This window comes from Miniopterus natalensis, chromosome 16 (assembly GCF_054644295.1).
Source record: "Miniopterus natalensis isolate mMinNat1 chromosome 16, mMinNat1.hap1, whole genome shotgun sequence".
Lineage (NCBI taxonomy): Eukaryota > Metazoa > Chordata > Mammalia > Chiroptera > Miniopteridae > Miniopterus > Miniopterus natalensis.
Window position 1 is genome coordinate 44,108,677 of NC_142096.1, and position 22,740 is coordinate 44,131,416.

A 22,740-nucleotide genomic window follows, 5' to 3' on the forward strand; every position below is an offset into this window, starting at 1 on the left:
GAGCCTGAGCCGAGCGGGAGCGGAGCGCGGGAGGAACATGTGGCGACCGGTGAGTCCCCCCGCACGGCCGGCGTCCCCTTTCCCGGCCGCCGTCAGCCGCCCGTCCGGGACCCTCAGGGCCCCGAGACCCTACTCCCTGCGCACCCCAGAGCCGCTCCGTCCGGGCGCTGTCAGAGACCCTGCCCGCCAGGGACCCAAACCCCCAGGGATCCCCTCCGCTCCCGGACCTCAGCGCTCTTTAGGGGTCCTTCACAGCTCTCAAATACCCTGCCACCCGGACTCCCCTTTAAGCCCCCAGACCCTGTTGGGAGATGCCGGGTGCCACTCAGAAGCCCCCGGGCGGATTGTCCCCGCACACCCGAGAGCCCTCATCCTCACAGGCTCAGAGGCCTCCGCCCTCACCCCTCGTCGCCACCCTCCCCAGGGGGACGTCCTTTCCCAAGGCAGCTGCTGGCCCGCTGCCCTGGCTTCGGGGCTGTGGACACCCCTGTCCCTCTCCCGTGTGTCCCCTCAGGCTCTGCCGGCCCAGGCTGGGAGCCCTCCCTGCCTCTCTCTTCCGCCTGCTCGCTGCGGACCCTTCCCCTGGTCCCTGACCCACCTGCGACCGCCCTGAGCCGACGCTTGCCCTGGCTCCGGCCCTCGCGCCTCCCGCCCTCGCATCCTTCCTGCGCTCGCCTGGCCCTGGGCTGCCTGCCCACTCCTGCTCGTGTTGACCCTGACCGAGGCAGCTGGCGTTCCCTGGTGCTTGGCGGTGGCCTCCCCATCTGAGGCATCTTTGCAGTTAGCACCTTTGTTGCCACTCCCTCCCCAAGGGTCTAGCCCCATCCTCTCCTAAAGCTTTGGTTTTCTGTAGAGCTTGCATTTTTCTCAAACCTAGCCTTGTAGGTTTAGACATTCACAGTAAAATGAGTCTCCCTGAACCTGTGGCTGGCAGTGAGCAGCTCCAGTACTTAGGTTGTTTTACCGGCTGAGGCCATGGAGCAGTGTCGGTCTGAGAGTCTGGTGTCAGGTGGAGAGACCTGTCCTTGAGTATAGCACTTCACAGCTTATAAAGCTTCTCCAGCCCTGGCTGATTTGGCTCAGTGGTTAGAGCATCTGCCCTTGGACTGAAGGGTCCTGGGTTCAGTTGCAGCCAAGGGCATGTACCTTGGTTGCAGGCTTGATCCTCAGCCCTGGTTGGGGATGGTGGGGGAAGCAACCAATGGATGTCTCTCTCTCACATTGATGTTTCTCTCTCTCTCTCCCCCTCTCCCTTCCACTCTGAAAAGCAATAGAAAAAATATCCTCAGGTGAGAATTAAAAAAATAAATTAATTAAAAAATAAAGCTGCTTCATACATCAGGTCAGGTAATGCTCCAGACCAGGGAGGGAGGGACAGGTTTTAGCCCATAATTAGGAGCTACTCACAGCCACTAAGTAGAGTGGACCCCATAGGTTTCTCAGTCCTGATGGGCTGAGAGGGTCACAGGTGTCCATGGTCCTCTGGGCCGCTGCCCTGGGCCCAGATTCCTAGGCTCACCTTGAGGACATGTCTGTGTGCAGTCTCCCCTCCCACTAAGGGTGAGGGCTGTCGACCCTGTTATTGAACTGCCCAGGTTCTTGTCAGGTCTGTGCAGGTTTCTGTTACAGCATCATCATGAGACTCGGTGGTGGCTTCTTACTGCTGTGGGCTGGCTTGTCTGCAGTGACATCTCATTTTCCTTCTAATCAGCTGTCTAATCCATGGGGTGTTAGGAAAACAAACGGCTTAGCTGGTGCCAAATAATTGACCGTACACATTCACTGTTCTGTGTTAAAGTATACACATTGGGGGTTTATGCCCTGACCGATGTGGCTCGATGGTTAGAGCTTTGCCTTGCACACCAAAGGGTTGTGGGTTCGATTCACAGTCAAGGGCACATACTTCGGTTGTGGGTTAGCGTGCTCCCTGCCCCTAGCTGGAGTGCATGCCAGAGGCAACCAGTTGATGTGTCTCTCTCTCATCCATGTTTCTCTCTCTCCTCTCTCCCTCCATCCCTCCCTCCCTTCCATTCTCTCTGAGAAGCAATGGAAAAAATATCCTCATATGAGAACTAACCAAAAAAGAAAAAAAAAAGTACACAACATTTATGAGCTTTGTAATATCGATTTGCGTGTTACTACTCAGAGCTCTTTTTTGCTGCTTTGCACGTTGTTAGCCAAGTTCCGATGAGCCCTGGGTTTCTGCAGACATACTGTGCACACGCTCTAAGGAAGCATAACAGGCTTGGGGACAGGAAGCCCATCTCATCTTGTCCACACTGGAGGGCTTTGGGAGTGGGAGAGGTGCGGGGACAAGTGTACGGTCATCTTGGCAAGAAGGCACTGGCATATGGGAGGATTTCCTGGGAACCCTCAGCCATCTCTGCACCTGTGTCCAGGCACCTCTGGTGCTCAGGCCTTGGGTGTGGTTCAGGTTATATGTGATGTGCTGGAAACTGCCCTGGACTGGACCCTGGAAAGTTTGGCTGTAGGCTCTCCCCGAATTTATAGCCACATCACCTCTTTGGGCTTTGGGGATGTCTCCTGTGTGATGAGGATAGTTTGGGAAGCATTGAGCACCCCTAACTGACTGGAGCCTGTGGGTGCAGTGGAGTTGTGGGCACACAGCCTCATCCTTGGAGTCCTGTCTCACGCCAGGCTGCTGCAGGGCTGCTCATCTCTTGCTGGACCATGCCTTCCATCTACTGTTCAACAAGTGTCCTCGACTGCACCGTGTGGGTTCTGGCTCATTCTGTGCTTATCACTGTTGATGTTGTGCAACAAGTGTTCATGGAGTTTCCGCTTCATCTAGCAAAACATGTGCTAGGTCCTAGAAGTACAGACATGATTGAGAGATGGGCCCTGCTCAGTCGGCTGGGGACACAGAGACTAAGCTGACAGTTACTCCTGTGTGATAAGGACAGTGGAAGAGGGATAGACCAGGTACAGGGGTGGGGGGTGAATCAGGGTGGACCGAAGGGTATTCTAGGTAGGACAGCAGCCTGGGGGACAGGCCTGGGCTGCCCAGGGTCTACCAGAGAGATCTTTGTCACAGGAGTGTGAGTGAGGAGTCTGTGCTAGGAAATGAGTTTGGGAGGATGAGATGTAGCCAGAGCTCCTACTAGGTGGCGATTCCTGGAGACTTGGCACTGAGTTGTCGTGTGCTCAGAGGCTGTAGACTCTGATCCTCAGCTTCCTCACCAGAGCCCCTGACAGCAATGGACAGTCGTCAGGAGGCTAGGGTCGCAGCCAGGGCCTCATACTTTGCTGTAAAATGACTCAGGGTTAGCATGCTCTTCTCTAAAAGAACAATATGGGTTTTTGGTGGTTTTTGTTTTGTTTTGTTAATTCTCACTCGAGAGTATTTTTTCCATCAATTTTTTTAGAAAGAGTGGAAGGGCCGGGGGGAGAGAGAGAAATAAACCACATCGATGTGAGAGAGACACCTATTGGTTGCCTCCTGCACACATCCCAACCCAGGCTGGGGATCAAACCTGTAACCCAGGTATGTGCCCTTGACCATGAATTGAACCCTCGACCCTTCAGTGTGCAAGCTGATGCTCTAACCACTGAGCACACAGGCCAGGGCTGTGTGTTTTATATTTTTAAAATTTACTTTAAATAAAATCCAATTCATAATAGTATTGTTATTCAAACAATCCTGTACTTTTTTTTTTTTAATCTTCACCCGAGGATATTTTTTCCATTGCTTTTCAGAGAGAGTGAAAGGGAGAGAGACAGAGAAAGAGAGAAAGAGAAACATCAATGTGAGAGAGACAGTGATTAGTTGCCTCCTACACTTGCCCCAACCAGGGCTGGGGATCGATCCCACAACTGAAGTACATGCCCTTGGTTGGAATCGAACCCGGGACCCTTCAGCCCGAGGCCTGACACTCTAACCACTGAGCCTAACCTGCTAGGGCAATCCTGTACTTTTTTTTAAAAAGTTTTTAATTAATATTTAGAGCAAGGAAGGGGAGGGAGGGAGGAAGAGAGAGGGAGAAACATATATTTGTTGTACCATTTAGTTATGCATTTACTAGTTAATTCTTGTATGTGTCCTGACTGGGTATTGAACTCGCAACTTTGGTGTATTGGGATGACGCTCTAACCAATTGAGCTGCCCAGCCTGGGCCAATCCTGCAGGTCTTATCAACTGATTGATAACTTATGCTAGAACAGAAAAAAAATCTTTTAAAAAAATTTTTATTGAATTTGTTGGGGTGACATTAAGAATCGTATGTTTTAATATCAAAATGATGTTTAAGTTTATTGGTGAGTTAGGTGACTTGACATTTTCTCTCCAAAGCCTTACATATTAATGACTTGGGGACGGTGTGCTCCCCTCTGGCTGTCAATACCTCTTTGCACTGGAGGATTTCAGAGCGGGCCATTGTGGGACCAGGATGGGTGTCATCCTGCTGCTGGCTCAGCAAGGAGCTGCTGCAGCATACGCCCTCCTTTTGTTGAGCGCCTGTTAAGTGCCAGGCCTGAGTGATAAGCTTTATTTCCACCATCTCTCACCTTTCCAGCCTTGCAAGGTGAACACTGTTACCCCATTCAGAGATGGTGTCAGGAGGGGAGTTACCCCTGCACTGGGTGATGGATCGAGGCTACAGACCAGACCTGTTCCTCCATCCCGGAGCTTGGCACTCGTGGACTCTGCCCCACTCATGACACCCCGTCAGCATAAGGCCTCTGTGAGTCATGTGCCATCTGCATACTCTGTGCCATCTTACTGGGGTCAACAGAAAATCTAAGTGGCCACGACCAGCGTGTGCCTGGCGGGAGCTATGCACATTTCTCTGGGGATGAGTACTCACTCTGCACCCCCCTAGTGGGCTGGGCTTCTCCAGGATGAGGGACTTGAAGGTGAGCCCTCAGGAGCTCTCCTTCCCTGCGATCTTCTGCTGGCTAAGTCAGATGTGCCTAGAGTGTGTGTGGCACACGTGCTCAGCCTTCACAGGGGCATCGAGGGGGTTCAAGTGATGCTGGGTTCAGCCATTGTCTTGGGATAGCTGTGCCAGGGCTCCAGGGTGGTACACACACATTCTCTGAACTGGGCGCCCTTGGTTCTGCGCCTCCAGACTGTTGGCACGTTGCTTGGATAACCTGTAGATCTTTGCTCTGAACGTTGACATCTCAGAATAATCATAGTTGGTTGGCTTTGGTAATTTGCTTTTTTTGTCTGCCATAGTGAACACCATGGGGCTTGCAACAGACCCCACTTTGTTGCCCTTCCACTCTGGTCTCACCAAACTTTTCATATATTGGTAATAGTCTCTTTTCTCTTCTGGGCAAAACAAACTCTTCTTTTCCTTTTGAAGAAGCCGTGGAAACTGCTTCAGTTCAGCCCAGCAAGTGTACTGCTTTATGTCAGGTAGGTTGCATAGGGTTGTTGAGAGGAGGTGAGGGTATTGGGGACAGCCCGGTGGCTTGGCACAGTGAGGAGGAAGCCTAGGAGAGACTAGCGTCTCCCTGACCCCAGGTGAGCTCAGCACGCACATCTGCCTGCTGTGTGCTCCAAGCTTTGCAAGTGTGGGTTCACTTGATCTGCACTTTAACAGTGTGGTGGTACCCACTTCATAGACAGGGAAACTGAGGCACACAGAGGGAAGTAATTGACCCATGCTGCATGGTTAGTAAGTGCCAGTACCTGGATTCCATTTTCAGCCCCTGAGTCCTGGGTCCAGAGTCTGGCCCCCGTTGCTCAGCCTTCGGTGGCTGTCCTCAGCCCTGGCCTCTACCTGCTCAAGGCCAGGAGCACCCGTTCCCCCAAGTTGTGACAACTAGGAGTGTCTGCAGACAGTGCCCAATGTCCTGGCTCAGAGTCTGTCCAAGTGAGGACCCTTGCCCCAGCTCCGAAATGCTACCTTCCCAGCTGGGACATGGAGTATAATGGCAGATGCTTCACACCTTTGATCATGAAAACATTTACATATAGGTACCAGCTGACATGCCCACCACCTAGGTCTGCCTACTGCTAATGTCTTGTCCTGGTTGTTTCTATTTGAAAACATATGTTTTGTTGTCATTGAACCATTTGATAGTAAGTCACAGACATTTTGACACATACCCTCTAGACCTTCACTGTGCACCCCCTGATCAAGGACATTCTCTTTTATAACCCCGGTGACTTTATCATGGCCCACATATGAACAGCACAGGCAGACCTTGGAGACACTGCTGCTTTGGTTCCAGACCACTGCAATAATATTAGTCTCGTGGACTTTAAAAAAAATTTTTTAAGGTATCTTTATTGATTTCAGAGAGGGAGGGAGAGGGAGAGGGAGAGAGAGAGATAGAAACATCATGATGAGAGAGAATCATTGATGGGCTGCCTCCCGAAAGCCCCCCACTGGGGATTGAGCCCGCAACCCGGGCATGTGCCCTGACCGGGAATTGAACCTAGATTTCCTGGATCATAGGTGGATGCTCAACCACTGGACCACGCCTGGTTGGGCAAGTCTCTTGGATTTTTTGTTTCTTGGTGCATATAAAAGTTATGTTTATACTGTAGTCTATTGAGTGTGCAGGAACATTATGTCTAAAAAAAGAACATACATACCTTAATTAAAACATACTGTTGCTAAAAAATGCTGGCCGTCACATAAGCCTGTTGGAAAGATGGGGCTGACAGACTTGCTGAATGCTGGGTTACCGCAAACCTTCAATTCATAAAAATCACACCATTGAGAGCACAGGACTGGGAGGAGAGCTTGCAATTCCCAGTGTCCACTGTCTGTGTTCAGATCGTCTCAGGAGGTGCTTCTTCCAGGTCAAGGTTGGGGTTCCTGCTTTGCACTTGGTGTTTCATCTGTCTAGCCTCCTCACCTACAACAGTTCTCCCACTTTTTTCTTGTAACCTTTTATTTAATGTCTTGTTATAAAAAACTGCGAATGTTTACAGAAGTAGAGAGACTCAATAAATGGCTGTGCCTAGCACCAGTACCCAACTTATGGATCCTGATGACTTTCTGAAGAGGCCAGGTTACTGTTGAGAAAAGGTTTCCCCCCTCAGATCTGCTTGTTGGGGTTTTCTCAGGGTCACTGATAATGAGTGCTAAGCCCAGCGGCTGGCAGCTGGTGGCTGTTGTCAGTTGTTGCTTGTGTGTTGTGGTCTTGCTGTGGCGGCACTCCCCGGCTCCTCACACTTGCCTGGGATCTCCTTCACCCAGCAACCCCTCCCCAGCCACTGCTTGGGCTCCAAGCCCTTGTGACTGCACATCTCTCCCTGCCTGCTCCAAAGCTGATGTCTCCAGTACAGCACCCCCTCCCTTGGGAAAACCTCGGTGAGGGCCTTGGGCCGCCTGCCTATCTCCAGCTCACTTTGCCTCAGCCCTTCTCTTTTTGGGCAGCCCCCTCTTCACCTCTGGGCACACTTGTTTTCCAGGCCTGTCTCCTTAGAAATGCCTTGTACTCTCCTGGTTTCAGGCCCTCACTGATGCTGTATCCTTTGCCTAGAAAACCCTCCACAGTGTCCACATGGATCCTTCTGGACAGCTAGGCCACAGGATTCCTCCCTCTCTTGCACCCAGTGCTGTCCCCATGGCCCCGTGTGCGTCTTTCTGTGGTCCCTGGTCGAACACAGGGCCCACTGTCAGGCTAGTCTTCCTGCCAGTGTCTGGTGGGTGGGTAGGTTTGAGCAGTAGAAAGTATGCAGTCAGGTGAGGGACACAGGGTGGGTCTGGCAGGGCATGGGCAGAGTTGTATTAGGGGGCAGGTATGGTGTGAGCAGGCAGGGCTGACCATCCTGGCACATCTGCTTGTCACAAACCCCCATCTGATGTCCAGTGGGAGGTAATTGGGATCCCAGTCTGGACCCAGCCATCCTGCAGGCACTCACTGATGTTTTGAGAACCGTGTGTGCACACAGATATGTTCTCTGGGTCTGCTCTTCTGTGTGGCCCAGCATGGCAGAGTCAGGTGTGCAGGCCAGAGGAGCAGGAGGGTGCACAGAACGCCTGTCCACTCTGGCCCTCACTGTGTGTGGCCTTGCTGAGCAAAGGTTTTGTCAGCACCATCCTCTTCTTGGGACAGTAGGTCATGGACATTTTTCTTTGACTTTGCTTTGCTTTGCTGTCCTTGAAATTGTCTTCAGGGCTGCATGCTTTGGCCAGGAAATGATTGGAAAGTCAGCTCTGTATCTTGCCCAGAGTTCACAATGATAATCTTAACATCTGTGCTGTGGACTATGATTTACTATACACAATGTTTTTTCCCCCTAGAAACTGAGAATTTGCAGTTGGGAAATTTGTGGTTGAGGAACTTGTAAGACCCGTAATTCAAGTAAGATTGGGAGACTAAGGTTGCCAGTGAGCAGAGAGCCTCCTCCCAGGAACTTAGCTTCTTTGTGTGTCCCGCTGTCTGGGGTCTCCACTCTGCCTCTGGGGTCGGCGTAACGAGTTCCTGGCGCCTTCATCTACTTTCAGAACAACCACCTATGCAAGGCCTGGTCCTGTCTTTCTGATTGTGTGGTTAAGCATTCTTGACACTTCCTTTGGAAACCAGAATGCCTTCCTTGGACTGTGGGCCAGTGGTCTCAGCAGCAGGGAAGACTAAATGATAGGCCTCAGGGCCCCAGTAGTGCCAGACAGGGTGAGGGCATGTGGCCACCTCATCTGACCCCGTGCTGTTGCTCCCTTTGCAGTTACCACTTTGCCACTTACACCGCGCTGTGCTGCAGAGCAGGCCGCAGAGCTGGCCCATCCCTACCGCCTTCCTCAGGAGAAGCCTTAGGGTCCCGCCTGCTCAGTGGTGAGTTCTCTGCAGCCTCTCACCCAGCAGGGATGGATGAACCCTGTGGGCCCAAGGCTGGACCTTCTCTGTACCCTTCCTCCCCCAAGACGGGATGTGTTTGCTCCTGGTGTGGTGGGCTGATCTGGGACTGGGATTTCATGGGCAGGACCCTGCAGCAGCATCGTGAGCAGAAGACAGTCAGAGCTGAGGCTCAGACAGTGGACGCAGGAGGGATTGCTGTATCGGGGCCAAAAAAAAAAACGCCGGGGCACGAGGGTCCAAGACCAGAGCCAGTGGGCAGGATGGGCAGATTGAGGTGGGCAGGGGTTGCAGGTGAGACTTAGGCCTGGTAGAACAGTAGCTTAGAGTAGGTGCTGGGGCTCCCACTGCGTTGTCTTGACCTCTTATCGTTTTCGCTGTATGTTACTTACACGTCTTGCCATCCTGATGCTTGCAGTCCAGTTGGGCCATCAGCGAGGTGCATGGTGGGGGTAACTACAGGGTAGGTGGCCCTGGTCCCATGAGTGGCTTTCCGTGTAGTCAAGGAGCCACTTTCTCCATCCACTGGCCCCTTGGATTCTGGCATCCTGGGTGCCTGTGGAGCTCAGGCGAGATGACTTGGACACTGTGGTCAGAGAGCATTCTGTTGACCACATAGTCATCTGACACCAACGTCACCTGCAGAGCCCAGGCCAGGCAGGGGGGTGGGGCGTGGGCAGGAAGTAGCCAGTTATACATCTTTGTCTCTCCAGGTCCTTGAGACCCCAGCCCCTGTGGAAGAAGGTGCTCTCCTCCACAGCAGTGGGGCTGCCCCTGCTCCTTGGCATCCACTACTTCACAGCGGAGCCGCAGGAGAAGAGGAGGATGCGCCTCATGGTGGACGGTGTCGGGCGCTTCGGCAGGTAGGAGGGCTGGGTGGCGTGGTGCTGCGTTATCCCTTGCACATCCCTGCCCCCATGGGCCTAGTACACACTGGACACACCTCCACAGACCCTCCAGATCTCCCTTGACTGGTGGGGGCTGGGGAGAGGACTAGTGCCTCCCACCCTCCTCTTCACCTCCCTTCTGGCCCAGGAGAATTGGCACTCAGAGGGGTCTGGGGCTCTGAGGGAGGGCTGCTCTCTCACCTGCCCCCATGCACTGGAGTGGACATGGTGCTGTCTGCTCATCAGCCTCTTTGACCCTGTCTCCTGGTCAGGATGTTGGAGGCAGGGCTGATCTCTGGGTGGAGCACCGTGGGTCAGCACTCCTGCTCTTGGTCAGATCCAGGAATTCCTACAGCCTCAAGGTCCTAATTTCCAGCTCTTGGCACTGAGTGAACCCTCACTTTACCCAAACCCACTGTGCACAAGATTGCCTGCAGAAAGACCTCATAAGACCCTGGTTAGGGGTACTGCTGGGGATGGGGTGCTGTAATCCTCTGGCTGTGAGCACCTGCTGCCTCCATGGCCTGGGCCAATTTCTCCAGGGAAGGAAGGTAGAGGCCACCGTGGCCTTCAGGCATTTAGCCAGAAGCTTCATTGAGATTTACACTAGGCCAGAGGTGCCAGATGGCTGTCCACCCACCTACTCCCTGTCTCCAGGACGAGACAAGCTGGTTACTGCTCCCTGGGCGACTGAAGCTCCCAGTCGCCCTTATGGGCTAGTTCTGGGTGTTGACCTCTGTGTTGTGCAAGCCTCAAGGTGGATGGCAGAGTGTGGAGCCAGGTCTGCCTTTTCTTCTGTGACTCTCCCGTGTCTGTGGGACTGTCCCTGTGTCTCACCTGCCTCATGTGTCGGACACCCCAGCAGCAGGTTTGTGTGCCTGCCTCTCTGCTGTGCTCCTGAGAGCACATTTTCCACCACAGTTTCAGAGGCTGAGCTGGGATTGGAAGGAAGGGAGCCCCCCTCCCCAAGTCTATGCCTTCTTGTCAGCTCTAAACCTTAACAGTTGCCAGGATAGTCAGGCCTAATGGAATGTCCCTGGCTGGGTGCAGGGTGACCAGAGGACTTCTGGAGACCGAGAACACACAGCAGGTCCTGGATAAGGGGCAGCAAGGGTGCAGGAACCCAGGGAGGGAACATGGGTAGGGGTAAGTCTGACCATGAGAGGTCGGGTGCTTGTTCTGTTGCAGGATGGCCAAGGTCAGAACGTGTCACATGTGCCCAATGCACAAAGACTGGAGTAGAGGGAGGCTTGCTTCAGGACCTACATTTTACAGTCTCTGGGCTCCCTCCCCTTTTTTGTCACAATTTTAAATGTCCAGAAAGGTTGCAAGAATAATACTAAAGAACTTCTTGCTGGAAACTTTGCAAGCAAGTTGTCAACATGCTCCATCATCCCTGAAAGCTTGAGTGTGTTTCCTAAACAAAGACTTTCTTCTCCCTAAACACAACCAGGAATCTAATACAGCATGACCCTCAGATCTGTCCTGTCACCACCCGCCGTCACAACCCTTTCAGCACAGGATCGGTCCAGAGTCCGTATCTCAGGTCCTCCAGTCTGGAGCAGTCCCCAGTGTCTCCTTGGCTCATATGGCTAAACTCAAGGTCAGGGCACAGTTCCCCAGACCCTCACATCTGCTCAGGACTCTTGACACCAGCTGCTAGTTCTGGGGTTGCCACTGGGGTGTCCCCACAGCCTCCTCAGTTTTGGCAGTTCCCAGGGCAACTCCCAGAACTCAGGAAAGTACTGTGCTGAAGATTGTGGTGTTGTTACAAAAAAGGGTACAGAGCATGGCCAGCATGGCTCAGTGGTTGAGCACTGGCCTGTGACCCAGGAGATTGCATTTCAGTTCCTGGTCAGGGCACATGCCCTGGTTGCAGGCTAGATCTCCACTGGGGGGGCGTGCAGGAGGCAGCCAATCAGTGACTCTCATCATTGATGTTTCTCTCTCTCCCTCTCCCTTCCTCTCCCTGAAATATACATATTTTTAATATATTTTTTAAAAAGAAAGAAAAGGGTACAGACCAGGACCAGCTAAAGAGAGGGACGCACTGGATCAGGCCTGGGACGGTCTCAGACTGGAGCTCTGCGCCCTCAGACCCATTACCACCTGGTGTCATCCACATGGATTACCCCCCCCCGGGCATCAGTGTCCAGAGACCCTGCTGGAGTTTCAGTGCATGATTGAGCCCATCATTAGCCTCAGTACTAATCTGACACCAAGCCCCTCCCTGCTTGGCTGATACCATTTGGCTCAAAGTCCCAAAACTCTAATCATATAGGGTGGGTCTTTCTAGTCATCTAGTTCCTTATTATAAACTGGGCCACCATGAGTCAGATGCTGCTGTCTCTCAAGAAATTTCATGGCTGTAAGGATTTGGGGCAAAGGCCAGACCTCTTCAGTAGTTAGTTCTTTAGACACAGGGACCTGGACAGATCTAGAGGCTATTTATGGGCCAGTAATGTACAACAGGAGTCAGAAAACTGGCCAAACGAGGCTGCTGCCCATCTTGTAACTAAAGCTTCTTGGAAACATGGTCACAGCCCACCCCTACCTGTGGCTACTCTCACTGTAATGCATTGTGGGAACTGGATGGCCTGGAAAGCCAAATACTGTGTAACCCTGTAATCAAAAATTTTGCTGACCCCTCTTGTAGACAGGTGGGTTTGCCTGATGTTTGCTCTTGGTTACATTCGGGTGGTACATTTGGACAGGAATAGCAGTGTCCCCAGGTGACTCCCGTGTACTTGGAACCTACCAATGCCTGTTCCCATTCCTCTGCCCACTTCTGGGGTGAGTTTATTCTCAGTGTTGTGGTTTCACGTGGTAGTTTTTCTGTTCGTTCCTTCCTTCCATGTTCATTGGTTGGCATTCAACTGGAAGGATGTTTCCTCCCCGGTTTACTTACTCAGTTACTCACATCGGCCTGTACTCATGCTCTGTTAGTATCACTGATACTTTGTTTCTGAGACCATTCCAGGGTGGCTAGTGGGAGCCCCTTCAGCTTAGCTTTGTGACTCTTTTTAAAATCTCCAACATTTTATTTATTTATTTAAAATATATCTTTATTGATTTCAGAGAGAGGAAAGGAGAAGGAGAGAGATAGAAACAGCAATGATGAGAGACTCATTGATCAGCTGCCTCCAGCATGCCCCCGACTGGGGATCAAGCCCGCAACCCGGGCATGTGCCCTGACGGAATCAAAACCTGATCGCCTGGCCAGGCCGGGCGTGGCTCAGCGGTTAAGCATCGACCTAGGATCCAGGCTATCAGGGTTCGATTCCCGGTCAGGGCACATTCCCCCGGGTTGTGGGCTCAATCAATGACTCTCTCATCATTGATGTTTCTAGCTCTCTCTCGCCCTCTCCTTTCCTCTCTCTGAAATCAATAAAGATATATCTAAAAAAAACCAAAAAACCTGATCGCCTGGATCCTGGGTGGATGCTCAACCGCTGAGACACACCCGGCCGGGCCAACATTTTATTTTTAAAATTTTCAAACATAAAGTGGCAATGCTTTACAGAGAACTGAGGTTTTTCCATTAACATCTCCAATTTTTTTTTTTTAATATATCTTTATTGATTTCAGAAAGAGGAAAGGAGAGGGAGAGACAGACAGAAACATCAATGATGAGTCAATGGGGATCGAGCCCACAGCCCAGGCATGTGCCCTGACCAGGAATCAAACCTCAATCTGGATCCTAGGTCGATGCTCAACCGCTGAGCCACGCCCAGCCGGGCCCAAATTCTTTTTTTTTTTTTTTTTTTAAATATATCTTTATTGATTTCAGAGAGGAAAGGAGAGGGAGAGAGAGAGAGATAGAAATATCAATGATGAGTCATTGATCGAGCCCGCAACCCGGGCATGTGCCCTGACCGGGAATCGAACCCTGATCGCCTGGATCCTAGGTCGATGCTTAACCACTGAGCCATGCCTGGCCGGGCCCAGATTCTTTTGATGTCTTCATTTTTGAGCATTTGTTCCTGCTGCACAGGACAGTCCAGGCTCATCTTGTCCTTTCGCAGCCCTGGCATTGACCACTGTTCCTTGGGATGGAGAAAGTTCATAGGTCTCAGAGCCGTGACCAGCATACCGCTGTGCTTGCTGTTCTAGGCGGCATGCCCCAGGCCTTCTGTGGACTAGAGTCGTGTGTTCTGTATTCAGTCACAGATGTCTAGCCTTTGTGTTCACACAGACACCTCCTAGCGTCAACGTAGCTCATCCTTGTGTCTGTATTTGTAACTCCTTTCTCCAGCTGGGAGACACCTGGCTTCTCTTTTCCTTAATTTGGGGACTCAGTTGTCACCTTGAATGTCACCCACCCATGCAGACCTTGCCCTGGTTTTGCACTGAGCTATTTAGGAAGGGCCCTGCCCCCATGTCTCCAGGGAGCTGAGAAATCCTCTCTCACTCACCCTGCCATCAGTTTGGTCCTATGTCATCAGTGGTGTCGGTGGCCAGGAGCAGGACAAAGTGGAGAGGCTTGGCCTGGACGGCTGGCCCTGGGTCCTCCTAGGGCTCCTACCTTGAAGGGCAGGAGTCTCATGTCCCTTCTGTGAAGGTCGGAGTGCTGCAGGCCTGGATTCCAGTCCTGGACCCTTTTCTCTGCATACCCAGGGCTGCCTGTCCAAAGCCTTGGGCGTGGGGAGTGTGTGAGGACCCCTGTTGACACCAGAAGGGGCCTGGGCCTCATTTCTCTGGGATGTCCTCTTGGCAGGAGAGCACTGGGGATCCCCATCTGGGAATTGACTCCCTGGGGGCTCCTGTCCACAGTGTAGAGGAAGCAGGGCTAGGAGTGTGAGGGCCTGGAGTGAGGGTGCATGCACATGGGAGATGGCAACAGCTGCTGGCTGGCCAGCCATCACAAGTGTGCCTGGTCCTGAGTGGATTTTCTTCTATAACTAGTGTGCTATAAAAGACTGAAAAGACTGCATCTGGTTAAGGGCCAAGGCCCCCACCCCAGCTCTCACTCCTCCCGTGGGTCCAGGGCACCAGTTGGCGGTGTTCAGGGGCTGAGGGGTGGCATGGATGCAGGTGGCCTGTTCTGCAGACCAGGAGCTGAGATTGACACTGTTCTGAGAGAGGGGAGGCTGGGCCGAGCATCCTCTGCCCCTGGTGCATTGAGGGGCTGGCAGGGTAGGGCCTGAAACTGAGTGCCTGCTGGGGCTGAGGTAGCCTTTGTTGACAGGTCTCTGAGGGTCGGGCTGCAGATCTCCATGGACTACTGGTGGTGCACAAACATCATCCTGCGAGGGGTAGAAGAGGTCTGTCTGTGTGTCCTCCGTTATAGCTGGGCCCATCTGTACTGTGGGACGTAGAGGTTCTGGAGGTGGGTGTTGGGTGGACTGAGGAGGTGCCCGCCTGCCCCCATCCCCTCCCTCCATGCCTGTGGTCAGAACAGCCCGGGGTACTTGGAGGTGATGTCTGCGTGTCATCAACGGGCAGCCGATGCCCTGGTAGCCGGGGCCATCAATAACGGGGGCCTCTACGTGAAGCTGGGCCAGGGACTGTGCTCCTTCAACCACCTGTTGCCCCCTGAGTACATCAGGACACTGCGTGTGCTGGAAGACAGGGCCCTAACACGTGGCATCCGAGAGGTGAGCTCTGCCCCGGAAGTGAAGAAGCTGGGAGGTGGGGCTCAGTGGTGGCCTCAACATGCTCTAAGAATCCTTTCTGGAAGGTGGACGAGTTGTTCCTTGAGGACTTCCAAGCCCCACCCCATGAGCTCTTCCAGGAGTTTGACTACCAGCCAATTGCAGCCGCCAGCCTGGCTCAGGTACACCGTGCCCGGCTGCACGATGGCACCGCTGTGGCTGTAAAGGTATGAGGGGTCCCCCTTGTGTGGCAGTGGGCTTGGGTGGCGGCAGCAGCAGTCCGGTGCTCCCCATGCCCTTGCCCTATGCAGGTGCAGTACATTGACCTGCGGGACCGTTTTGATGGGGACATCCACACCCTGGAGCTCCTGCTCAGGCTGGTAGAGTTCATGCACCCCAGCTTTGGCTTCAGCTGGGTCCTCCAGGTAACCGCCACCCACAGGCAGGAGTGGCACCCTGTATGTGCTGGGCTGCGCTGCCCCGACCCTTGACCGCCTGTGTGGCCCCCAGGACCTAAAGGGGATCCTGGCCCAGGAGCTAGACTTTGAAAACGAGGGCCGGAACGCTGAGCGCTGTGCACGGGACCTGCAGCACTTCCACTATGTTGTGGTCCCCCGTGTACACTGGGATACGTCCAGCAAGGTGGGCTGGGCCCCCTCCTGGGTGGGAGGGCAGGAGGAGGCCCAGCCCTGCTGAACGTAGTCTCCCTCTTCCCCCCAGCGCGTGCTGACAGCCGAGTTCTGTGAGGGCTGCAAGGTCAATGATGTGGAGGCCATCAAGTCCATGGGCCTAGCTGTGCAGGACGTGAGTGCCGTGTGCACAGGGTGTGGCATGAGGGAGGGGGTACATTATGTGCACAGTGGGGATGTGGGGGGAGTGCCATGTGCTGTGTGACAGTGGCATGGCCCTGTTCTCGCCCCAGATAGCAGAGAAGCTTATCAAGGCTTTTGCTGAGCAGATCTTCTACACTGGCTTCATCCACTCCGACCCCCACCCTGGCAATGGTAGGAAGAGCCCCCAGGGGGTGGAGGAAGAGCTGGGGCTGGAGTGGGTGAGCATGAGCCAGTGTGCCCTGTCCTAGTTCTGGTGCGGAAAGGCCCGGACGGGAAAGCAGAGCTGGTGCTGCTGGACCATGGGCTCTACCAGTTCCTGGATGAGAAGTAAGCGGGGGGGCGGGGGGGGGGGGCCCTGGGCCTGGGCCTGGCCTTTCCTGCCTGTGGTTCGGCTCACTCTGGGCCCCACAGGGACCGCGCAGCCCTGTGCCAACTGTGGCGGGCCATCATCCTGAGAGACGACATTTCAATGAAGACGCACGCAGCAACACTTGGGGTGCAAGGTGAGGCTGGGGCATGTGCGCGTGGGTGTGCAGGTGCGCAGCCTGGCTCAGCCCCGCCCCCACAGACTACTTCCTGTTCTCGGAGGTGCTCATGCAGAGGCCTGTGCGCCTGGGGCAGCTGTGGCGCTCACACCTGCTGAGCCGAGAGGAGGCAGCCTACATGCAGGCCATGGCACGGGAACACTTTGAGGACATCATGGCTGTGCTTAAGGCCCTGCCTCGGCCCATGTTGCTTGTGCTGCGTAACATCAACACTGTCCGAGCCATCAATACCGCCCTTGGCGCCCCAGTAGACCGCTACTTCCTCATGGCAAAGAGGTGGGTGCTGGTGGGGAGCCCAGGTGGAGGTGGGTGTGGGTGTGGGATGGGGCTGGGCTGATCATGTCTCTGGCAGTGCTGTCAGGGGCTGGAGCCGCCTGGCAGGCTCAGCGCACCCGAGTGTCTATGGCACCAGCCTCCTGCGTCGCGTCAGGGTTGTCTGGGAGACGTTCAAATTTGAAGTGGCCCTGAGGTGAGTGGATAGTTGGGGCCCAGCAGGCATGTGGGAGGCCAGGGCCTGCTCCCCATTGATTTGCAACCCCTCCACCCCTTCACCCCAGGCTGGAGACCCTGTCCATGCGGCTTACTGCCCTCCTGGTTCGAGTGCTGGTGCACCTGGACCTCATGCCCAGGACTGAGGGACTATACGAGTACCTGGAGACCTAGGTCCCCAAGGCAGGACTGGAGATGTGGACACCCCAAGACCTGGGACACTGGAGCAACTGTCACCTGGAGTGGGGGGGATGCCTGGGGACTCTGACCAGTGGTAGGGCCAGGAGGCCCTGCAATGACCACACATATTTCTCAAACCAAACAAATCTTTTTCCTGTGTTTTGTACAAAAAGGGGTTGGGGCAATGGCTGTATCCAGGGGTCTAAAAATGGGCAGTGACTCGGTCCGTCTCTAACAAGTCATCCAGGATCTGTGGGGAGAGGGGCAGGTGAGGGATGGGGTGAGATGGGGTGAGGTGGGGCAGGGAGGTGGGGGGTCGCTCACAATGTCTGGCGTGGTGCCAATCTTCTTGGCCAGCTCACTGCGCTCCATGGTGCTCAGGTACAGGTAGCGGTTCAGCAGCTCTCCATCCAGGATGTTCCGCACTGCGTTCTGCAGGGTGCGCCGGTCCACGTGCAGCATCCTGGGGAGGCGTCAGGCAGTGGGGAGTTGAGACAAACCTGGTGGGAGGTGGAGGGAGGGTGGAGGGGGCATACTCACCGGAAGGCGCGGGGATTGAGGCCGGCGTGGTGGGGAAGCATGGTGGTCAGTGCGTTCTGCAGCATCAGCAGCCGCCGGTAGGTCTTCTCCTGCATGGGCAGCAGGAGCCCGATGCCACCGTCCAGTGTGGCTGTGGGGGGGACAGTGTGAGCCAGGTGATCCCAGCACCACCTGCCCCACCCCATGACCCGCCCCACAAGGCACTCACCAAACCACGTGATGTGTTTGTTTTCCCACACGACCGATTTCTTACTGGGCCCCTCAGCAGCACCCCGGCATGGGGTCCTCCAGAAGGTGTTCACGTGGGCACCCACGTGGAAGTCTGCCCGACGCAGCAGACGCATGCCGCCAAAGCTCTCCTTGGCTGAGCCAGAGGGACCTCAGGTCATGGCCCACCCCACCTCCACCCACTGCCTAGCCCAGGGGTCAGGGAGTACTCACCTTCTGGCAGGTACATGTATACCATAAGGTTGCGGTCACGGTCAGATACTGGGAAAAGAGCCCAGAGTCAGCCCTGGCCACCTCCAAAGTCCCAGGAACCCTGGCCCCCACGCCCTGCACTCACCCAGAAAGCCCAGCTGGGCATTATCCACCATGAAGTCCACGCTGTACACTTCCAGGGGCTTGGCATCCTGGGGACAGAGGGGGGTGTCACATCAGGGTCTGCCTGGGGACAGGGACCACCCAGCACAGGGTGCCGGCCCCACGGCCCCATGGGTACCCGGGAAACAAGGCTCAGCGTCTTGCTGTCCTCCTGGTAGCGCAGCAGTGAGATGCTCTTCATGACGTCTGCGGCCAGGATGAAATTCTTGACGCTGATCATCTGGTGGATGTACAGCTGGGTGTCAATGAAGGCCATGCCCGTTAGCTCGCTGGCACGCAGGCTCCACAAGAAGATCTGCGGACAAGAGAGGTGGCAGCCAGTGGCTTGTAGGTGGGCAGAGCCATGGGGTTGGGACAGGCCAAATGGGGCAGGGACCCCCACCTTCTGGCCAATGGCTGACACCAGGTGGCCATTGCAGTGGCATAGGGCGGTCACAGGCCCTTTCTGCTCCTTCTCATACAGGACCTTGAACTTGTTTTTGGTCAGGGGCTGGCCAGGCTCAGGCACCACCTCGATCACATCCATGATCAGGATCTGCATACAGGGAGGGTGGTGGGTGACGAGAAGGGACCACATAGGGGCCGCCAGCACATTTGTCCCTGCCCACTGGCCCCTTACCCGCCCACGGCAAGTGACCTCCTCCCCCTGCATAAGGCAGGTCCCGGCAGCCACATAGCCTTTGAGGCCTGACACAGTCTCCTCACTGCGCAGGGACACCGTCTTCATGCACGTCACATGCTCCCACTCCTCCAGCTCAATCCTGTAAGAGGCTGAGTCAGGATGCAATCCCTGCCACCTGGCCCCCCACCCCGCCCAGCCTCACCTGGCATTGGGGATGGCCTCCCAGCTGACTGGGGAGATGAGCTGGATGGAGAAGGCCTCCTGCTGGGGGTGGATGTACCGGTCATCTGCAGTGATAGAGCACTTGTCAGGGAGGGGTGGCCCCAAGAATAGGCCCAGCTCGAGCACCGCCTACCTCTCTCAATGGTCTCAAACTCCTTCTCCTCGCCCGTCATGCGTGGGATGCGTGTGCATGGTGTGTTGGAGCTGGTGGCCACAGTGTACACCTGGGGGAATGGAGGGTGTCACATACCAGAGACCAGGCACCCAGAAGGTTCCTGGCATTGAGGGGAATTCGGACCTTGGACTCCACGTGGTAGGCCACGTAATGAGCCGTGCAGCGCAGTGGGATCTTCCTGACAGGCCACGGGGCATCATAGGACAAGTAGGCAGGCAGAACGCTGATCCTCAGTTCGCCCTGGGGGATATGGGGGTCAGTGAGCCCAGGCACCTGCTGAAAGCAACACAGGCAACCCCAGGCCCAGAGGGATCCCTGGGATTAGCCCTGACTCTGCTGGAGCACAGTGAGCAAGCAGCTGCAGCTTGCCATCTGTCCCTTCTCTCAGGCTTGCCTACGGCTAGGATGTTGGCCACAGCTGTGGTCTGGGCGAGGGCAAGGGAGGGCCAGGAACAGAGAGCACTAGAGACTGGAGACTGGAGGCTGGAGGCAAAGGGTGGCGGACAATGGTCATGCCAGGGTATGCACAGACAGGTGAGGGAGACCCTGCCAGGATCCCAGCCCCTCCCTCACCCACAGTCCTAGGGGCATCAGCACATCATCACTGAGTTCTCAGGTGACACATATGAGAAAAGTGAGGCTCACAGAGGATGAGCACTTCAACCAGAGTCACACAGCTCCTAAGGGCAGAGCTGCAATCTCAGCTGACAAAGCAGTGACAGTGATGACCCAGGCCACCTAGGCAGGTGCCCTCAACCCATCCTCCAAACCTTCCTAGCATTAAGCCCAAGTTTTACCTCCTTGGCCTGGGCCCCCACCACCTCTGCACACTCCATCCCCAGTCACCAAGGGCCTCATTTCCAGGCCCCAGCACCTGTTCCTGCCCTGGGCAGCTCCAAGAAGACATCTACCTGTCTGTTGAAGTACAGGAAGCCGCGGGGGCAGTTGACGTTGTGGAATGGGGCAAAGGAGTCGATGGGGCCATCGATGCCCATGGGGTGCAGACGCAAGGCCCCCCGGCTGGTCACCAGAAGCCAGTGGGGTGAGGGACCGCAGATGAAAACCTGGGGGCAGCACTGTGAGGAGGCTGCTGGAGCAAGGCCCCTACTGCTCTGGCCCAGCTCCCACAAAGCCACCTGTTTACCCCTGAGTAGCCGTAAATGTCCTCGAAGTAGCGGAACCGCGCCACACGCCCTCGGGTCCCAGCCCCTTCCTCAGCTCCACCACCATCCACCTTCTTCTTGGACAGCTTAGGCTTCTTCTCTCGGAAGTTGATGTTATGGGGGACCTGATGGTGGAGGTGCTGTGAGTGCCAGGTCCCTGCCCCCACCCTTCCCCATGCCCCTTTTGGCCACCCCGCACCTTCTTGAAGCGAACTTTGAGGTTTCCCTGGCCGAGCTGTGAGTCGTGGGCAAAGGCCTCGTAGATGAGCAGCTCTTGGTCCACGTGTACCTGGGGATGGTGTCGCGTCACCAAGGGGCCTGGACAGCACAGGCATACGCAGTGTCGTGGGGAGGCAGGTAGGCACTGGCCTATGCTCACCAGCAGGTAGGGCCTGCTCTGGCGGCTCCCAAGCGCTACCAGCAGCACCTCCTTGACAAGGGGCAGCTCCCCCTGGCGTGTGGCCTCCTCCTTGCGGGCCTCACCCTGCGTGGTGGGCTGACCAAACGAACTGTCCACCAGGACCCGCTGCCCCACTGGGAAGTTCTTTACCAGGAACACCAGCCGCCAGTCAGGAAGCTGGTAGACCTACGAGGGGAGAGGCAGGAATGGAGGTGGGGGGGGGATGTGGAGGCAGGGGTGGGGCACAAGGCACCACCTACCTCCATGGTTCCATTCTCCCGCACCAGCAGGCACCAGTGAGTGGGCTCTGCCCGGAAGGCAGTGGGCTCTCGGTCAGCGGGTGGCTGGCTGCTTCTGCGAGTTTCCTCCTTGCTGGGGCTGAAGAGGGACCCCGAGTCTCCATACAACATCTCTTCCTCATCATCGACGGTGGGGCTGTGGGGCACATGCGTCACAAGCAGCCTGCCACAGGGACCCCAGTCCCTGCATCCCGGCTCCCCACGCACCTGGTCTCTGAGCCCTGGCCTTCCACCTCTGAGCCACCGCGGCCCCCCAGCTCATCGCGGGCCCCAGCCAGGCGGCTCTCAGTGGTAAACATGCCGCTGACGTCTCGGTACACACACATGGAGATCACCTTGGACTGCTGCAGGGAAGGGTGGGCTCAGTGGTGGTGGGGGGGGCAGCAGACAGGAAGACATTGGACCCTGGGGGTAGAAGAGGAGAGGCCTACATGGTGCAACGGGGGCTTGTGCAGCGCCAAGCGGTGGTGGCGGCCGCCATAGGAGTCGCTCTTGAGCAGGAACATGGTGACGTGGCCCTCAGCACTCATGATGACCACGTAGGGGTCGGCCACAGCACACTGCACGATGGGGGAACCCAGGTCCACGGGGATGAAGTGCAGCTGGTTCACTGTGGAAACACGGCAGTCAGTACAAGCCGCCCCTGCCCACCAGCTTGCCCGCCCGCCTGCCCACCCGCCTGGCCCACCTCCTTCCAGCAGGCGGATGCCCAGTGGTGACACTTGCACAATGTAGCGATTATCCCCAATGTTGCCAGCAAAGACTGTGGGACCCTGCGTGGCAAAGCCACTGGTGTCCAGCTCCATGATCTCCTGCCCGGTCTGCAGGATCTGTGGGCAATGGCGGTGAGGCGCACCCCTTGCCAGCGGGGCCCCACCTGAGGCACCCCCTTGCCAGCGCCCCTCACCATGGTGGAGTCCTCCCGGCTCAGAATCAGGAACCCATGTCTCCGCCCGTCATCCTCTGTTTCGGGGGTGCTGGGCTCCTGCTCTGCACCCTCGCCCTTAGGAGTCTCCTCCTGTGTTGTGAGGACAGAAAGAGCACAAACCCCACTGCCCAGCCTGGGATGCTTGGAGAGGGGGTAGACCCCACAGCAGAGCCAGAACAAGCTTTTGATGCGTCCGCTGGGACACGCACAGCAAAGCCTGTCTCAGCCCCACTGCCCCCAGCTGCCCCTAGGCCTCACATAGACGCAGCACTGGGCCATCACCCCCCTGGAGCCTTCCTACAGCCTGGGGCACACATACCTGCTCCTTGCGCACTGGGGCAACCACTGTCCACATGTCATAGCAGCCAGGAAGTTCAAACGTCGTCACCACCTGGGGCCGGATGCTCTTCTGGAAGGACAATGGGGTATGTCTGTCCACCCAGGTCCCCAGGAGGCACCACCCTTACCTGCCCCACACACAC

The 22,740-nt window shown here is 55.7% G+C and overlaps 2 protein-coding genes across 3 annotated transcripts in view; one reads left to right on the top strand and one right to left on the bottom strand.

Annotated features, from left to right (window-relative positions):
* ADCK5 (aarF domain containing kinase 5) lies at positions 1-17,483 on the top strand. The gene is made up of 15 exons (XM_016216623.2): positions 1-49; positions 8,651-8,757; positions 9,492-9,641; positions 14,854-14,929; positions 15,062-15,262; positions 15,346-15,486; positions 15,571-15,684; positions 15,770-15,901; positions 15,980-16,063; positions 16,182-16,263; positions 16,341-16,419; positions 16,504-16,595; positions 16,661-16,913; positions 16,990-17,106; positions 17,195-17,483. Exons 1-15 carry the CDS (start codon positions 38-40, stop codon positions 17,298-17,300), a joined length of 1,746 nt encoding a protein of 581 aa, XP_016072109.1. The 5' UTR covers positions 1-37; the 3' UTR covers positions 17,301-17,483.
* Positions 17,435-22,740, bottom strand: part of CPSF1 (cleavage and polyadenylation specific factor 1) — an 11,238-nt gene continuing 5,932 nt past the window's right edge. The window contains exons 16-37 of one of the 2 annotated variants that reach the window (XM_016216621.2): positions 22,578-22,667; positions 22,238-22,348; positions 22,019-22,160; positions 21,762-21,940; positions 21,538-21,674; positions 21,292-21,466; positions 21,011-21,217; positions 20,831-20,920; positions 20,613-20,756; positions 20,380-20,532; positions 19,592-19,708; positions 19,427-19,517; positions 19,274-19,358; positions 19,069-19,210; positions 18,832-18,984; positions 18,568-18,744; positions 18,412-18,478; positions 18,288-18,335; positions 18,055-18,210; positions 17,847-17,976; positions 17,631-17,769; positions 17,435-17,556 (exon numbers count right to left, since the gene is read on the bottom strand). In XM_016216621.2, coding sequence (XP_016072107.2) covers positions 17,509-17,556; positions 17,631-17,769; positions 17,847-17,976; positions 18,055-18,210; positions 18,288-18,335; positions 18,412-18,478; positions 18,568-18,744; positions 18,832-18,984; positions 19,069-19,210; positions 19,274-19,358; positions 19,427-19,517; positions 19,592-19,708; positions 20,380-20,532; positions 20,613-20,756; positions 20,831-20,920; positions 21,011-21,217; positions 21,292-21,466; positions 21,538-21,674; positions 21,762-21,940; positions 22,019-22,160; positions 22,238-22,348; positions 22,578-22,667 — 2,781 coding nt within the window. In that variant the 3' untranslated portion in view covers positions 17,435-17,508. Of the gene's footprint in view, positions 17,557-17,630; positions 17,770-17,846; positions 18,211-18,287; positions 18,336-18,411; positions 18,479-18,567; positions 18,745-18,831; positions 18,985-19,068; positions 19,211-19,273; positions 19,359-19,426; positions 19,518-19,591; positions 19,709-20,379; positions 20,533-20,612; positions 20,757-20,830; positions 20,921-21,010; positions 21,218-21,291; positions 21,467-21,537; positions 21,675-21,761; positions 21,941-22,018; positions 22,161-22,237; positions 22,349-22,577; positions 22,668-22,740 lie in introns of both variants that reach the window. The other variant, XM_016216620.2, reaches the window with a different exon arrangement.

What these genes read in the sequence shown, in the direction of transcription:
- ADCK5 (XM_016216623.2), top strand. An exon ending in GCACCGCTGTGGCTGTAAAG is followed by an intron (nt 15,487 to 15,570) that starts GTATGAGGGGTC and finishes TGCCCTATGCAG; the next exon opens with GTGCAGTACATTGACCTGCG. An exon ending in ACTGGGATACGTCCAGCAAG is followed by an intron (nt 15,902 to 15,979) that starts GTGGGCTGGGCC and finishes TCTTCCCCCCAG; the next exon opens with CGCGTGCTGACAGCCGAGTT.